At 40.8% G+C, this 18,126-nt stretch overlaps 1 protein-coding gene across 3 annotated transcripts in view; it reads left to right on the forward strand.

The window, feature by feature from the left end:
• Window positions 1–17,074, forward strand: part of Slc35f5 (solute carrier family 35 member F5) — a 33,645-nt gene extending 16,571 nt beyond the window's left edge. For all 3 annotated transcript variants that reach the window (XM_021648473.2, XM_021648474.2, XM_021648475.2), the window contains exons 9-16: window positions 12–99; window positions 3,165–3,229; window positions 5,792–5,896; window positions 6,413–6,572; window positions 8,681–8,771; window positions 10,301–10,455; window positions 11,452–11,548; window positions 16,171–17,074. In XM_021648473.2, the coding sequence (XP_021504148.1) occupies window positions 12–99; window positions 3,165–3,229; window positions 5,792–5,896; window positions 6,413–6,572; window positions 8,681–8,771; window positions 10,301–10,455; window positions 11,452–11,527 (740 nt within the window). In that variant the 3' untranslated portion in view covers window positions 11,528–11,548; window positions 16,171–17,074. The remainder of the gene's footprint in view (window positions 1–11; window positions 100–3,164; window positions 3,230–5,791; window positions 5,897–6,412; window positions 6,573–8,680; window positions 8,772–10,300; window positions 10,456–11,451; window positions 11,549–16,170) is intronic.
• Window positions 17,075–18,126: the final 1,052 nt, after the last annotated feature.

The raw sequence follows: 18,126 nt of genomic DNA on the forward strand, positions 1-18,126 counted from the left end.
TCTCCCTGCAGGACTCTTTACTTTAATTCTCGCAGCCGTATTTCCAAGTAACAGTGGAGACAGGTTTACCCTCTCAAAATTATTAGCTGTAATTTTAAGGTAAGAGTATAACATATGCTGATTTACTCTGCTCAGAAAGACGGTATTAGTTAGTACTGGAAAGATGGCTCAGCAGTTAAGAGTGCTTGCTTAGATAATGATGAAGCCTGAAGTTCAGATTTAAGCACCCATGTAACAAACTGCCCATTCCAAAACCTATGATGTCTCCTCTGACAGATCCAATATCCTCTTCTGGCTTCTAATTGCACACAAGCATGCATGCCTGTACACACATGCACACGTACACCCATGTAGACACAAACTGAAATAATAAAGCCTTTAAAATATGATGTTGAAACGATTTATGTTATAAAGAAAAGAAAGGTGGGGCCAAAGAAGGCTTTCTGTGGACATGATTCTGTTTAGCCCTGTGTCCCATTGGGGTAACTGGAGGGAAAGATCCCAGGACAACTATGGTTCCCACTCATTGGTTCTCATTGATTGCCAACCTACTAAGTGTTAAACTGAGTTTCACATTTAACACTATTGTACCAGCGTGATCATCAGTTGTCTATCTCCTTTTCCCGACACCAGTCCACTTTTTGTGTTGGCCTCTCTTTGTCCCTTTCTCCTAGATCTCAAATTGGGCTTTTCAGGTTATCTTAGGCTATAGTGCTTTTTCACTTTCTGTTTAATCTGTTCGGCAGTTTTACCCTGCGGCACAGCAGCCACAGTGTCAGTAACTGCATGCCAGGCTTTTCGTATGTAACTGTGAGTTTGTTTCTCTTGTCTTCTCTGCTGGGCTGCACAGTTTAAAAGGCTGAGACCTGTCTTCATATTCTGTGTGTTGCCGAGAGCCTACCAGAGAGCTTTTTCAATAGACAGTGCTCGAAGGAGATGCTTTAGTTTGACTAAGTTGCTATTTTTGAGAGCAAAGGAGTTAACAGAAGCACTTAATGATGAGACTGTTTCTTAGCAGTAGCAGTGGGAACTGAGTCAGTTCTGCTGCTTCTCCCAGTCCTGCTTCAGCTGAGAAGACTGTGGCTTTCTGTGAAGTGTGGAGCAGTGTCCATGAAGTAGCTGAGGGACTTGCACTGAGCAAGTGTAGAAGGCCAGTCACTCTTACTATATTCTGTCTTACAGCTTTTAGATACAGGGAAAGCTGACCAGGGTTGTTTCAGTAGTACTCAGGTTGATCCAACTGATTTACAATTAGTCTTCATAACTACCAGGGATATATTGCTTTGTATGTTTGACTAATGTTTTAACCAAAAGTATTTTTGCATCTTGGAAATATATTTGAATTGAGGAAGTAATGAGGTTTTATTAAACTTTACCTGCAATATGCTAAGTTTTAACTTTTCTTAGTAGCAAATAATAAAGAACAGTTTGATAAAAAGGGGAATGGATATAAAATGTGAATTTGGAAGTGCTTTGACTTGGGGACTAGTAAATTAAGGTCAGCTGCCTTCAGGTTATTATAAATAAAGTTTTATTGAAACACAGTCATGTTCATTCACTTGCTTATTATCTGTGGCTGCTATGGATCAGCCAAATTATAAAAGAAATCACATGGCCCATAAGTCTAAAGTAGTTCTTTTCTGTCCTTTAAAAAATGAAATTTGAGCTATAGTTTAGGACAATTGATACTTAAATTTTGCATATTATTTTACTCTTAAGAATACTGTAATAAAGTGAATAAAGTGTAATTAATAAAACAGTGCATTCAGGATAAATATGTATGTATTTAATCTTTGTATCAATAAAACATTCAGTTAAAAAAAAGAATACTGTAATAAACACTATTTACTACCTACTTTGCTTTGAATTGTCCTTCCACAAGGTGATGACTGTTTTTTGACCATACATAGAATTTGATATAGCTGCAAACTTGAAAGAAATCTGATGAGCTCAGAAATCTCATTCTGTCGTCCATGATCCAGTCTTACCTCCATTATTAGTTTTGAAATCTTGCATATTATTTTAAAACCTCTTTGCCTGTTTCCTCTTCTGTAAACTGGGGCTCATGGCAGAATTTGTCTCATGGGACTGTCACGCAGATGGATGAGGTCAAACTTCTAAACTGTTTCAAAGAACAGCTTGTGCTCAGTATATTTAGGCATTGTCATGGCTTCATCCTCTGGATGGAAATGAAATGGTTTCTGTTATATTGTGGGAACTCGGTAAACAACAGCTGACTCCAATCCAAACATGGATCATAGCAGGAAACCTGACTCTGCCACCAGAGAGTAGGAGGATCCAGCTCAAGAAGTATCTGTTTAGCTTCTGATCATACTGTTGCATAAGGGGAAAATACTCTTTTTCTGTACTGCTCCTCAAATGTGTCCAGGTGTTTTTGGTCAGTAGGCAAGAGAATTAGACTATCTTTTAAATTTGTAGCATCTTCATTTGTTTGAAAAAATACACACAACTAATAAGCCACCTAGAAGTAGAAAGGCCACATAAGCATGTTGAAGACCAGAACTGCGCCTATCTTGTTCCCACTGGAACACACTGCCTTGTTCATTGTAGATGCTCAGTAAGTGCCTCTGCAATGATGAGTCAGTGTCCTTGACTTCTCAACAGCCTGCAGTTAACTTTCTTTTGCTCATTAAAATCATGGGTTAACAGGACTTGTCAAATGTGTAAGGACAGCCTTTCCCTTTATTTAGGTTTCACCTGCAGGAAGAGTGCCATTGCTGGCTTTATTTCTCTCTCTCAAAGAAGGCTTTGCAAAGGGATGACAAGTTAACCCTTTTCTGTACTTAGAAGACAGTAACATGTAAGCATGTGGGACTTTGGGGCCAGGTTTCCTGTGACTCAGCCTTGTCATGTGGTCTTGGTCAAAGTATTTCACCTCTTCATGCCTCAGTTTTCCCATGTAAAATGGGCTGACAGTAAGAATTCCTTCTCTAGATGTCATCCGTGTGCATGTGTGCGGGTTAGCTGTCGGTGCAGCACTACACTGTACTGTACTGCTCAGCTCCTGAGGACCCACCAATGAAGTCACTAAATTCTCACATAGTCCTACCCCAAAGTCAGATGAGTTCTTAGCCTTTATCTAGACAGTTAGTCTCTCCGGAGCTTGTGATTTTGTCCGTCAGTAATGAGTGTTTCTCTCACAGCATTGGAGGTGTAGTGCTTGTGAACCTCTCTGGGTCTCAGAAGTCTGCTGGAAGAGACACAACAGGTAAGATGCCCTGCTCTGCTAGGCCATTCGTTCAAGCTCTGCTCACCGCAGTGCGTGCAGATATATGCTGATATAGTATGGGCATTACTAACATGCATTTAGTCTGATTACATTTATTTATGTGTGTGTAACTTTGTGTGTGTGTGTGTGATCTGATGTGTGGAGGTCAGAGGACAACTTGTAAGAATCCAATCTATCCTTTCACCATGGGTCCTAGGCTTGGAAGCGAGCACCTCGTTACTGGTTGAGCCATCCTGCTGGCTCAGTAGCAGGGTCTTTTGAAAATTGTTTTATAATTTAATTTTTTTCGAAGTGATGCAAAAGTGGCTGTTAATAAAATTTTTATATGACTTTTACCCAGATTTTCCAGACGTTAATTTATATAACTATAGAGCAATTACAAAAATCAAGAATGAACATTACCGACTAATTTTCTCATCCACTTTTGTATCTTTCATGAGCACTACTTACTACTGCAGTGAATACTTACTTTTGATAGTATGGGCTAAAGACCTATCCTTGATGTAACTGTCTTTCTCACCATCTTCTTTTAGTGTCCTGGTATCTTTTATTGGTTTTCATTTGGTTGTCCTGTTCCCCTAATGTGACTTGGACAGTTGGAGTGTGCGGCTCATTTTTCTTATACAGTGTTTCTCCATTTAAATTGTAGTTTATCTAGAATTCTTTCTAGTTAAATCGATGCTAAAGAAATTGGTAGTAATATCATGATAGTAACATTTCCTGATCTGACTGGTTTCTTCAAGGACCCACGACATTGCTTTAACCTATTGCTAGGGATGTAAGTGTTAAAGTGGTGTCTGTGAGAGTGCTCCAGGGCACGGTAACTGTGGAGATACTTGACAGTAATAGAAATATCCTGTTGCCATACTTTCACCCACTGAGTTTTTACATCTATTCTTGTTTCTTGCCTTGGAAGTTACAATTATAGGAAACATTTAATTTTCATCTACTGCCTGGATTTAGCAAAACAAAGGTAACTAGAGGCCAAATTAGTTAATTTCTCTAGACATTTGAAGTTCATAGAATAGAACAGTGCTTTCCAAACTCTTCCTGGTTATTGCCTAGTCACCTGTGCTTTTCATTTCCTCTTCCTGACCCAGAGCCACTTTGTATGTAGAAAACACAATATATGTATATTTGTTTTTTGAGTGCAAGATTTTGTTGACAGCCTTTAAAAATTTTTGATAATAATAAAAATAGACTTAGAATACTGTTTTTTTGTGGATTAAAGTATAGAGTGCAGTCACTTGCACAGTGTTTAACTGTCTTTAAAGGCTTACTTAAGGCTGTTGAACAGGAGTTAATGAAGACAGTCAGCACTGTGCGCTTGACATTACATTGCACATTTTCAACCAATTATAAGCATACATTATGTTTGTAGCTTTCAGAGAGTTTATGGTTTAAAATAAAACATGGGAATTACAAAATGAAACCACTAGAGAATAAATTAATGACATCTTTTTATTTTTGCAGGTGTACACAGTGTGTATATGTGTGTTTTAGTATAGGTGAATGTGTGACACAGTGTGAGGTGGCCAGAAGGCAATGTCAGGTGTTGGTCCTTGATTTCCACCTTGTTTGAGATAGGCTCTTTTGTTATTTGTCACTGCGTATGCCTAGCTGCTGGCTTCTAAGCTTCTTGGGATTCTCTTGTCTTTGCCTACATCTTGTTGTAGGAGTGCTGGGATTACAGATACATACACATGATGTGGTCATGGGGATTCAGACTATGTCCTCATGCTTGTGTGGCAAGTGCTTTGCCCTCTGGGCCATTTATCCAACCCATAGTGCTGTATTTAAAATTAGTAATGTTCCATTGTCTAAAACCGAAGACAAATTAGCGGGAAATTTAGCAGAGTAGAAAAGATGCTGGATAGAAGAGATGTGAGCTTATGGATATGGCGGTAGTGTATCTGTAATCCATATGGAGGGAAGGAAGAACAAGTTCAAGCAATGGCTTAGAGACAGAAGCATTTGTTACATGGTACAACAGCCTATATCAAAGTGGAAAGCAGTGATTCTCAACTTGTGAGTTGCTGGAGGTCAAATGACCCTTTCTCAGAGTTTGCCTAAGACTGTTTGAAAACACAGATATTTACATTATGATTTATTACAGTAGCAGAATTAAAGTGAATTATTAAAGAAAATCATTTTATGCTTGTGGGCCGTCACAACATGAGGAACTGTATTAAAGGGTTGCAGCATTAGGAAGGTTGAGAGCCCCCGTAGAGAAAAGTAGGAAGTGCATGTTTCAAATAAAGACAAACTGTTACTTATCTGACTTTCATTGTTGGAATTTATGTGGGTTTTTGGTTATGTCACCAAGGCTAATACTTTTGCATATCCTTGTTTATCCATTCAGTCCCTTCCTACCCTGCAGGAGGATCTAGATGGAATGAGTTAGGTTAGGTTTGTTTATTTGTTTTTTATTTTTGCATTCTCTTTTCTTCACTTAGTATCCAATTTATATTTGTAGTAGGATATGTTGAATGAGTTCATTAATGGATATAACAGTTTAAATCAATGTGTTGGTTTTTACAGGTTCCATTTGGTCCCTTGCTGGAGCTATGCTCTATGCTGTCTACATTGTGATGATTAAGAGAAAGGTAGACAGAGAAGACAAATTGGATATTCCAATGTTCTTTGGCAAGTACATGTTTAAGCTACTATTTACTTAAAATGATAAATTTATGGTTTTTATTTTTTGAGAGAATGTGGAAGACTTTTTCTTCCTCCACGTCATCTTTTTTAAAATATTATGGATTCCAACTTCTCCAAGTTCTCACTGAACTTTCTGAAGCTCATGATTCAGCCAGACTAATTGGCCAGTGGGTTCTAGGGAGACATGTCTGCATGTCCCCAAAGCTAAGAGTACAGGTGAGCAGCACCTGTGTGCTGAGGCTTGCACTCGTGTCTGAGAAGCAAGTACTTTTTTGGCTGAGCCATCTTCCCAGGCAAACTGCACAACGGTTACCAAGTGCTTGCTGTTGTACTTGCCTGGTGTTCAGCTGTTTGTAGAGTTGGTCTTCAAACCAACAACACAAGTTCCCATTGAGCATCCCCCTTGAAGCCCCTCATGAGAGCTCATGTTTCTAATAGTGCTGTTGCATTTGGAAAATTGAAGTCAGTCATGATTTTAACGTGTGTCTCTTTTCTACTCAGGTTTTGTAGGTCTGTTTAATCTGCTGCTCTTATGGCCGGGGTTCTTTTTACTTCATTATACTGGCTTTGAGGACTTTGAGTTTCCCAATAAAGTGGTACTGTTGTGTATCATTATCAATGGCCTCGTTGGAACAGTTCTTTCTGAGTTTCTGTGGTTATGGTAGGTACTGTTATTTCATTTGTTGTCAGTTTGTTGACTTTTGAATAGTTTGGACATTTCTAGGTCTTCTGAGCTCTGCTGGTATCTTCTGTGCCCTTCCCTTCTACATAGATACTTGTATTGAATATATTCTGCTAGAGCAGAAACTTTATTTTAATTTCTGTGGGCCCATTACAAAGAGGACATATAGAAAGAAGCTCAAACATGTTTGTTTAATGAATGAGTGAGTAAAGATATGTGAATAAGTATGTTTCAGTTTCCTTTCTGCTGCTGTGCAAAAGCTCTTAGAGGAGGAAGGGTTTAATGGCTCACACTTCCAGGTCACAGCCCATCACTGAGGGAATCAGGACAGGCCTTCCCACATTAATGATCAGTTAAGACAGTCTCTTAACAGAAAGGACACAGGCCAATCTGATCCTTCAGTTAAAACTCCCTCAGATGATTCTAGGCTATCAGTTCTCCACCTGTAGGTCACAGCTCCTGTGGAGGTCAGATGACCCGTTTACAGGAATTGCATATCAGATATCCCACATATTAGATATTTACCATGATTCATAACTAGCAAAATGACAGCTATCAAATAGCAACCAAATAATTTTATGGTTGGGCGTTACTCCAACTTTAGGAACTGTATGAAAGGATCACGGCGTTAGGACGGTTGAGAACCACTGCTCTAGGTTGTCTTGACAGTTGAAGCTAACCAGGAAATACAAATTATTTAAATTTATAAACATGTCTTCAAGCTGTTTCCATATATGAAATTGTAAAAAAATAAATACTTGTTTTTCTTAAGTACAGTGTTGAGGGCTGGGATGATGGCTCAGTTGATAAAGTTCTTGCTGCACAAACATGAGGGTCTGAGTTTGTATCTCTAGGTGGAATAGCATGCATCTCTACCACTAACGCGGGAGCACAGAGATGGGGAGACCCATGGAACTCGCTTGCCAGCTAGCCAAGCTGAGCAGCAGACTAGGTTCACTAAGAGAACTGTTCTCCAGAGTAAGGTAGAGAGTGAGCCAGACGCTTGATGTCGACTTCTGGCCAGTCCATGCACACATGTATATGTGTATACATGTGCGTGCATACATGTAAGTGCAAACATAAAGAACAGTGTTACACAAATGAAAGTAACCAGGACTAATGGGCATCCAGCATATGAGGTGAGTGCCAAGTGAGCTCACACTTAGTGGGACTCCAGGGGAACTGCTTGTTTAGAAAGCTTGGCAATGTTTGCTGGGTCACAGGCTTGTTGTTATAGTTATACTCAGTGTGTTACAAATGAATGAGCCACATGTGAAAAGCATGAATGATTAACTTGGGTTGCTAACACATGTCACAATTTCTCACATTTAATGACAATAAGTTTAAAGTAAGTTTGATCACAGTATTCCATGTGGAGTTTGTGAGACTTCCATTATAGTCATCTACTTAGTACTTTTTCTGTCAGATTGGAGTTTTAAAAGAGCTGGGTCTTGTGACACAAGCTTAACAGTTTCCTAAAGTTTATGTGAGATTTCAATTTTAATAGTGGTGTCTTGGAGGAGAGGGAAATGTGTCAGTGTTTAGGAGTGCATACTGCTCTTGCAGAGGACCTGAATTCAGCTCCCAGCACCCATGTTGGGGAGCTTTCAGCTACCTGTAACTGCAGTTTCCGAGCAGTCCAACATCGTCCTCCGGTCCCTAAGGATACCGCATTCACATGTACAAACCCACATATACACACATAATTTAAAATTGTTTTTAAAGCTAAAGAAAGATAATGTGGTTTTGTTAGGTACCATCACAAAACTAAAAACTCTGCTTGGAAAGTTTATAAACCAATGAAGTATAAACTATATATCCAAAGTTGAATAATATGTGTATGTAGATCTCAAAAATAGTATAAAGCACCCAGAACACTTTATAGCTCCATGTTTGTATTCTTAATAGTTGAGGACAAACTTGGGAGTCTTTATAATAACTCTTCTGTATCTCTCTCCATCCTCAGTTTTCACGGGTACATGAGATCTCCCAGGCACATATTATAGGACTGGAAATGTTGGTTCAGTTTTTCAGGCATTTAAAAAATATTTTCAGCATAGACATTATGTTTCCTTCCTTTCATTCAGGGGCTGCTTTCTTACCTCATCGCTGATAGGCACACTTGCACTGAGCCTCACGATACCTCTCTCCATCATAGCCGACATGTGCATGCAAAAGGTGAGTTCATGGATACTGCAGGAGCACTGCTCAGGCAGGCTGCTGACAGTTCAGGGATAAGGGAGGCACACATGGATAATACTGATGCTTGTCTCTAAAAGAGACTACTCCATATATTCATAAATAGCAGGGCCTGAGGAGGTGGATCCTAGAATTCATGTTAAAATCAACAACAACAACAACACACAGCCAGGAACAGTGTTGCATGTGCTGGGAAGGTGGACAGGAGGATTCTGGGGCTCACTGACCAGCCATTCCAGCTCACTGGGAGAGTCCTAGGTCTGGAAGTGACTTTGTTTCAAAAAACAGCACCTAAGGAAAGACAGCCAGGGTTGGCCTCTGACTTTATAGTCATGGGCATAGCATGTGGACATGTACATCCCCACCACATGAGTTAGGAGGGCTTTTTGTTTGTTTCTTGAGATAGGGTCTCACTGTATCACCCTGGCTGGCCTGGGACACGCTATGTCAATGAAGCTGGCCTTGAACTCTCAGGGACCTGCCTGCCTCTGCCTCTCCAGTGCTGGAATTAAAGGTGTGCACCACCACATCCTGTGGAAAAGTTTCCTTAGTGTTTCTAGGGCAGCAGAGGGGAGAGGTGTGCCTTTGCCTAAATCTTTGAGGAAGACGGCCCCTTATTCTACATTTGGAATCTGAATATTTTAAGTCATAAGTAATCATAGTGTGTGTGTGTGTGTTAGCTTAATACACTTGAAAGGGGAACTATCTGAGAACTCTAAAGTGTGCAGTGTGTTCTCGTAACCTTATTTTTAGAGCGGTTTTTCTTTAGGTCTTTGTGTAACTTAAAGATAAAGGCAAAATACTCTCACTGGTGTATATACTATTTAAAAATGATTCTGCAGATCTAGAGAGATAGCTTAGTATAACGAGCACTTGTAGAGAACTTGGATTCAGTTCCCATCGGGCAGCTCACGACCATGTGTAACTCCAGGTCTGGGTGATCCAACACCGTCTGCTGGCTTCTGGCAGCACTTGTGCACACTCAAACGCACACACACTTGTGGATGAGTAAATCTGTACAGAACAAGTCTCTGTCGGTATTTCTAAGTGTCCTCAGGGGTTTCCCGTGGTTTCACACTAAGAGCTGTGATGTAGCACTGTGTTAATACAGCTGGGATATGTTTGTTTTCAAATGTGAAATTTAAAGATGGTGCTGGAAATTGAGGAAGAAAAGTCCCCTTGTGAGCAGAGGGTGACCGTTGCAGAGGAATGAGCCTTGTGCTTGACACAGGGACTCCATTTGTGGACATGCCCACTCTCCGGGAAGTGTGGCTACTAAATATTGCCTCACCTTTGCTGCTTTTCTTTTGCCCATTTTTCCTTTTAGAGCAGTAAGTATTGGTTATTTAGGCAAGTAGAATTGTAAACTGGAGACTTAAGTCCTCTTATATAGTAGTACTTTATAATGTCAGTGTTTAATCTGTCTTCTTTGTATTTTAATGTATATTAAAGGTAAAAACATTGCCTTAATGATAATTTTGAGATTTTATTTTAATCTTTTGTTTTAGGTGCAGTTTTCTTGGTTATTTTTTGCAGGCGCTATCCCTGTGTTTTTTTCATTTTTTATTGTTACTCTCCTATGCCATTATAATAATTGGGATCCTGTGATGGTAGGAATCAGAAGAATTTTTGCCTTTATATGCAGAAAACATCGAATTCAGAGGTATGTTTACTCCACAAAGTTTTTTATGCTTGTGTATGTGCGTTCATTCATTCATTTGTGTCTGCATGAACCTACATGTGTGTGCACATACATAAGGGGAGACCAGCGTGCTTGTCAAATGTCTTCACTAGTCATGCCCTGCCCCCCTTAGTTTTGAGTGTTATACTGGTGCTGGCTAGTTTGGGTAGCCCGGACCAGTTTGACTAGGCTGGCAGGTGAACCCCAGGGATCCTCCTGGTTTGCCTCATTTTTTAAAATGTGGGTTAAGGGACATAGAATTTATGTTTTTATGCTTTCAGGCAAGTACCTTATCAACCAAGCCATCTCCCAGCCCTTACTTTTGTTTTTGAGCTGTAGTTTTATGATGGCCCTGAACACTGGGATCACATTTTATTTATTTATTTATTTTTTAAGAACAATGTGTGCAGCTGTGTGTGGCTGTGCTTTCCTGTAATCTCAGCAACTCGGGAGGACTAGTAGGATTCTGAGATTGGAGCCAGCTTGGGCTACAGAGGGAAACCCTGTCTCAAAAGATAAAACACTGATGGCTTGGCTAAGTAAACTGAGAATTACCACAGTGGCCACCTAGCTTTTAGGGATTTTGACAGGAATTGTTGAAAGAATAAATTGTATACTTTGTGTTATATAAGTAAAAAGATGCATTTGGATCCTTAGGATGATGAAATCATTTTACTGCTAATTTTTAGGAAGAAAATGTTTTGGTTCACAGGTAAATCCAGAGTACTTATTGATGGCCTGTCATTAACTTCAGTGTAGAAGACTTTGGTTTGGGTGTAGTATATAATAGAATGTGTTAATGCTGTCTTACATTTTTTTACGTTTCTTTTAAAGAGAGAAAGCTTTTTGTATTGCACTTCAAAAACGTGAGGGAAATTATGGGTATGCCACTAACTGTACCATGACCTCTAGACAGGGTAGTGGGACATATTTGAGGTTTCTTTTCAGTTCTAAGGTTTCCTTAACCATTTTCTTTAGAGTTCCAGAAGACAGTGAGCAGTGTGAGAGCCTCATTTCTCTGCACAGTGTTTCTCAGGAGGATGGAGCTACCTAGCTGCGGTCTTCTCTAGTCCAGGTGTGTGTTTGAGCCGGCACCAGTGCATCATGGCGGGCGTATTCTTGGGATACTCAAATGTGGGGCCGGCCAGCCAGTCTGCATGTCCGCCTGCCTGCCTTCCTCCCTCCCTCCTGCCTTCCCTCCCTCCTTTCCTCTAACCCTTTTCCCCCACCCTCCCTTCCTTTTTTCTTTTTTGAGACAAGATCTCTCCATGTAGCCCTGGCTGGGCTGGAACTTGCAAGGTGGGACCAGCCTAACCCAAGACTACAGAGATCCTCCTGCCTCTTACATCTAAAGTGTTGATTGAGATTAAAGGGTTGCAACATCACATCCTCCCCTACAGGAGATTTTCTAGAATGAGTTGCTCGAGGTGGCCAAAGGTGCTACAGCCTCTGGAGACAAAACACTTGGGTTCCAGGCCTCCAGGTTCTTCAGAGCTGGCTGTGCAGCACTTTGGGGGCTTCTTGGTCTCTTTGAGCCTCTGTTGCCTTGTTTGGGGAGAGGCATTAGGATAGAACCATCTTTCAGGTACTGAGTTCAAGGTACCACAATAGTGTCTTCCTCAAATTGGATGGCTACTGTATTTTGACTCATTTGGTTTGTATGTGTGCACACGTGCATGAGTGTGTGCCCCCATGTGCATGAAGGTATTTATATGTTCATGTATGTGGACTCTGGCCAGAAGTTGGCCTCTGTTGTCTTCCTTATTACTCTCAGTTTTATGTTTGAGACAGTGTCTCACTGAACCTGTAGCTCACTGATTAAGCTAGGCTGACTGGCCAGCAAGTCCCAGGGATCCTCCTGTCTCCACCTCCCAGCACTGGGATTACAGGCATGTGTTGCTGTGCTTGGCTTTTTATGTGGATGCTGGGATCTAAGCTTAGGTCTTCATGTTTGAGCAGCAGACACTTTATCAGCTCTCTAGCCACTTACCCCATTCTTCATGCTAAATCGTTTTTGTTGTGGTGGTTGTTTTTCAAGATAGGGATTCCCTGTGGAGACATGCCTGCCCTGAACTCACTTGGTAGACCAGGCTGACCTCAAACTCACGGAGATCTGCCTGCCTCTGCCTCCTGAGTGCTGGGATCATAGGAGTGTGCCATTGTGCCCAGCTCATGCTAAATCATTTTATCTAGTTATATACTTCAGAAAATTTTTCTCTTATTATAAAAGTAACAAAAAATATATTAGGGTATATCACATCTTCTCTCCCTCCCTTCCTCATCATGTGTGTGTAGATATGTGTATGTGTGTGTGTGTGTATGTATGTTTTATGTGACTGGCAGTATGAACCTTTATTCTCCAATTGCTTTTGTTAATGTTTCAGAATAATTTTCCTACTTTAAAATTTTTAATAATTAATGTCTTTCATACCAAGAGAATATGTGACAGTAATTTATTTACTAACGAATGTTGGAATAAGGCCAGCATATCTTTGGTAGGTACAAAGCAACTGATTTATTTAGAGTAGGAAGCTGCAGTAAGGAATGCTGGGGATCCCGGCCTTTCATTCTGGGTATTCCTAGACAGTTTCTGCTGAACTGTTTCCTGAATGTGCCTGGAATTTCCCTCTCCACCCACAACATCCTGCAGCAATGCTAGCTTCTAGCAATTGCTTGGGCCTTGAGGCCTAATTACTGTCTGCATAATAAATTCACCTCTAAAGCTACTTGTCTTGGGTTTCTGTGGTTGTATCTTTGGAAAGCTGAGCTCTTGCCCCACAAAGCTATACAAAGCAGCTCCCCTGCCCTGCCCACTCTTCACCCCAAGGGAATCACTTGGGGCCCATGATACAGATGGGAGCGCGTGGGCACCTAGCTTGTGGGCTTATGCCAAGATACTGTGAAAACAAATAAGTGAATGATCCTTTTTCAAGACTTTATATTAGCAGGTATTAGTTAAACACAATTTAACTAAACACATTTCATGATGACATTTCCATACATGTATAAATCCATCCATAAGGGATATATAGCCATATATCCATCCCTTATGACCTTTTCTTGCCTCTCTCCACTCCTACTGAGCCTCATCCTCTTTCAAACTGGTGTCCTTCTATTTTCATTGCCCCCTTCCTCTGCGTGTGTGTGAATTTCGATCTCCTTACAGGAACATGGGTGGAGAGTTATTTTTATAAGAGCATGCCAAACTTACCAGTGACTACATCACTGAAGAAAACATCTCTCCTTTCCTCAGCAACCATTAACTCCCCATAGACCCTCAGGGAGGGATGGAGTCAAATATTAACTGCCTATAAACCCCTGTACTTGGCTGATTTTCTTAGACTTGCCCACCTCTTTACAGATTATACTCATGTTTCTATTGCTTGTCTGTCCAGCTGTAAGCATTTTCAGCTGACAAAAGTTTTACTAAGACAGGACAGGATGGCTCCTCTCGCACCATGTTTGCCTCCCAGTTCCATGTCATTCTGCCAAAGTGGAGAGGCCGCTCTCCACCATGTGATGGTGTGATGACATGCCATTACCCCAGCATTTGGGAGGCAGAAGCAGGAAGAGTTCAAGGTCATCCTCTACCACATAGTGAGTTGGAAGCTAGCCTGGGCTACATGACTTTGTCTCAAAGAAAAAACAACAAAGCAAACAAATTTCCCACCACTAGTGTAGAGTTATTACATAATTTTGATAGATCTACATTCTGTGTTTATATTTTAATGACTAAATAAGAAATGATCACATCATTAAAATTCTACCTGAAATCTTCTCTAGAACTTCTCTTGCACCTGTGTTTAGAGAATAAACTTTAAAGTTTTTTCTTCTGTGTGAAAACACAGGAATGCATAATGGACATTCTATTCGGTTTGTACCAGATCCCTGCTTTCTGTTGTTTCCTCCTCTTTTCTGACTAAAACACTTAGTCGCATTTCTTCATGGCCACCCAAGAGTTGATTGCTGTTTCTTGTTCTTCTCTTTGTTCTTGTAGTTTATTCCTTTTAAGAAAAATAGCCTGTTATTTTCCATTGTCTCTTTTATTTAATAATTTACTTATTTTGGTTTTTCAAGACAGGATTTTTCCATGTAGCCTTGGCTGTCTGGAACTCAGGCTGGCTGGAACTCACAAGAGATCTGACTGCCTCTGCCTCCTAAGTGCTGGGATTAAAGGTGTGCGCCACCACCCCCACCAGGCTGTTGTCTTTTTAGTGAGGTTTGTAAAACAGGCATGTCATCTTTAAATTAAAAATAATGAGGCTGGAGAGATGGCAGTGGCTAAGAGTGCTTGGAGCTCTTTGAGAGAAACTGAGCGTGGTTCCTAACATACATACAAGGCAGCTCCCTGTTGGTTCTCCTTCTGCCTCAGTCGGGGCTGTCTTGTACCAGCCCATGAAGTCAGGAGAGGCACTAGACAAGAAGCAAGCCTGGAATGGCCCTCAAGCACTGTATGGGGATCACACACCCTGGGAACCATTGCAGGGATCTAGTTCAACTTTAGTTACAGAGAACAAAAGCTATAGACCCTTTGGGGAGTGGGTTGGGATGCAAGGATAGGTGAATATAATTGGTTAAAACTAGGCACTTCAAGGCTGCTTGATTTGCATTAAACAGCATGCTCCTATCATATGAACGAAAACACAATACCTGATTATCACATAGGCACAGGGAGGAGAGAGCTAGCAGGGAGTTGTGTCAAAAGCCACACATGTGGCTAGGGGTGGCTGTGTCTAAAGACACTGTCTAGGTGAAATCAAGCAGAGAGCAAGAGGCCAGGCAGGAAAGAGGGAGTACTGCATTTTTAACACTGAGCTCAGAATGGCTGTCTGGACTAGGAGAATTGCAACCTCAACCAGCAGAGTTCCTCCAACAGCTCACCACTGCCTGTAACTCCAGCTGCAGGGGATCCTGGGAACTTTCTGTCCTCCTCAGGCAGTGCATTCCTGTGTACACATCCACAGACAAAGAGGCACACAGAGAAAAATAAAATAAAATCTTTAAATTATAAAACAACTACAACGTAGTTATTTACAACTTCTTAGTGCCGTTGCATTTTTTTTATTGGTTATCTTTATGTAGAATGCTTGGCATTATTCTCAGAGTCACATTCGAGCCCACTCCCTCCTGAGTGGAGTAGTTGGAAAAACAAGAGCCTGAGATAGTGGAGCCCAGAGAAGGTGAAGCGCTACCGAGTACCGTTGGGCTGGGCGCAGGCAATGGCACTGTAGAGTAACAGTGGAACATGCCAGGAGCAAACTAAATGCTGGTGCACAGTGTTTAGTGTTGATGTCAGACCTGACGTTGCTATGAGACTTGTTCTGAGTTCCTTATTTCTTTAAAGAATTGATTTAAGAATTCATTTATTTACTTGGTATGTGTGTGTACATGTGTACACATGCACATATGCCCTGCCATAGCATGTATGTGGAGGTCAGAGTCTAACTTGAGGGACTTGGTTCTTCTTCCACCTGTGGGCTTCCAAGAATTGAACTCAAGTCATCAGACTCAGTGGCAAGCACCCTTTTCCTCTGAGCCATTTTGTTGGCCCTGTCCTGAATTCTTCTAACTCAAGGTTAAGCATCCAGATACTTGAATAAACATATGTGCTCTGTAGGATGGGCATGTCAACGTTTGCCTCTCAGAAAAATTAAAGTGGCGTAAACAATAAATAACTGTTTTCTGTATTCTTTTTAGCTTAAGGAACATTCTACAGTGACCAACCTGGCAAGTTCTTTGTAGAAGTGTTTCAGTGCCTAGACTGAACGATAGAAGTTTCAGTTCTGTGAAACTCGACATACATTTTCCACGTGTCTGCTTTCTTCATTTTCAACATGAGGAACGCTCCATGTAGGCTGTGTGCAGTCCAGTTGCCCTAAGGACCAACCTGCCTTATGTATCAGTTCAGTTCATGAAATCACTGGAAGTAATCAAGGAGCAAAATTCTTCTGGGACTCTGTTTAAGCATGCTTGCTCAGTCATGCTGTTTCCGAGAGATCACCTAAGCGTGCCTCTGACAGGCAGACGCTCACCGGCGCTGCCTCAGTGGGTGCAGATTATAGTTTTGAGTTTTGTAGATTGCAGAATAAACTCACAGAAGAAATGTTAGTTAATGTCACAAGTATGTTCATGCGAAGTCGGTGGCTCTCTGGAGGACGAATGTGTGAGGAAAGACCTGCTGTGAGTGTTCTACACTGTGAGATCTCCTGGTGTTTGGCGCCTTGTATCTTAAAAATATGACAAGCAGTACAGTTTTAAAGGGAAGAATTGTAAACTGGAAAAATCACGTATTTCTAAAGGCTGTGTGGCAATAAATTAGTTGAGAAAGCTCTGTTTAATTTAGAGTTTTAAAGAAATATTCTCTCTTCAATTAAGAAATTTTCATAATGGAATGGTTTAAATTGAAGTGATAAAGAATATTACTAGAATAAAATGTTTGTATATGACTTTGTGTATTAAACATGTATTGAGTAATTTTGTATTTTTTCACATATGAATGTGCTAAATTACTCTAAAACTGGGTGCTGCTTCTTTAAACAATACTTTTCCTAGTAAATTTAAATGGTTAAAATAAAGAAAGGCAAAGAAAAACTGCTTAAAAGATGACATTTAATTTTTTTTTTTTTTTTTTTTTTTTTTTTTTTTGTCTATCATTATTAAGTCATGGGGCTGGGAGTTAGCTCAGTTGGTAGAGTGCTTGCCTGGCACATATGAAACCCAGGGTTTCATTCTCAGCCTGCATAAACCAAGTGGAGTGGCACAAATCTTTAATCCCAGCACTCAGGAGGTAGTGGCAGGAGGACCAGGAGTTTCTAGCATGCCTGACTACACAGTGAATTTAACGGCAGCCTTGGAGAATGAGATCTCTCTTAAAATATATATATATATATATGTAATATTACCAACTGTGACTTCTAAATTGAGGCCTTAGGCATTCTTGCAGTATGTGTGCTTCTGGAATTGCTTCCTGTCAGTGAGCTCATGTCTGAGGACTCTCTGGCTTTTGGTTAGTCAGAATCCATTCCTGTTTGAAGTCAAGTAAGAATCATTCTGAATCTCTTAATGGATCTCATTTCAAAAAATTCCTTTTACAGAGTTCTACTTTATCCTGTTCACATTCTTAAAATTGGTCTGGTGTTATCCTGAATCTAAAGTGAAGGTTAGCTGTCTTTCTGCTTAGTTCTGAGGCCTGTGTATTAAATTAATTTAAACAGCAGACAGCTGTGTGCTTCACTGGGGCCACCAGGAATTCTTACGCTAAAACTAATGCTGGTTGGCAGGGAAACAGACATAGAAAGGTGTAGAGGCTGGGGAGATATCTCAGTAAAGTGCTGGCCTTACCAAGCATGTGGGTTTGAGTACAATCTCCAGAACTGATGAAATACAGCTCTGCATGGTGTTGATAGAGAAAGGAGGACACCCGGAGCTTGCTGGCCCACTGGGTAAGGTCCAACCCTGTGGAAGACCCTGCCTCAAAAAACAAGTTGTGGAGCCAGGAGATGACTGAGCTTGTTGCACAAGCCCGAGGACCTGATGTTGATCTCAATAACCTGTGTAACACAGCCTGATGTGATATGCGTCTGTAATCCTGGCACTCCTGTGGTGAGGTGGGAGGCAGAGAGAAGAACTGCCAGGAAGCTGTCAGGCCAGCTG

The sequence above is a fragment of the Meriones unguiculatus genome, chromosome 18 (assembly GCF_030254825.1).
Source record: "Meriones unguiculatus strain TT.TT164.6M chromosome 18, Bangor_MerUng_6.1, whole genome shotgun sequence".
Classification (NCBI taxonomy): Eukaryota; Metazoa; Chordata; class Mammalia; order Rodentia; family Muridae; genus Meriones; species Meriones unguiculatus.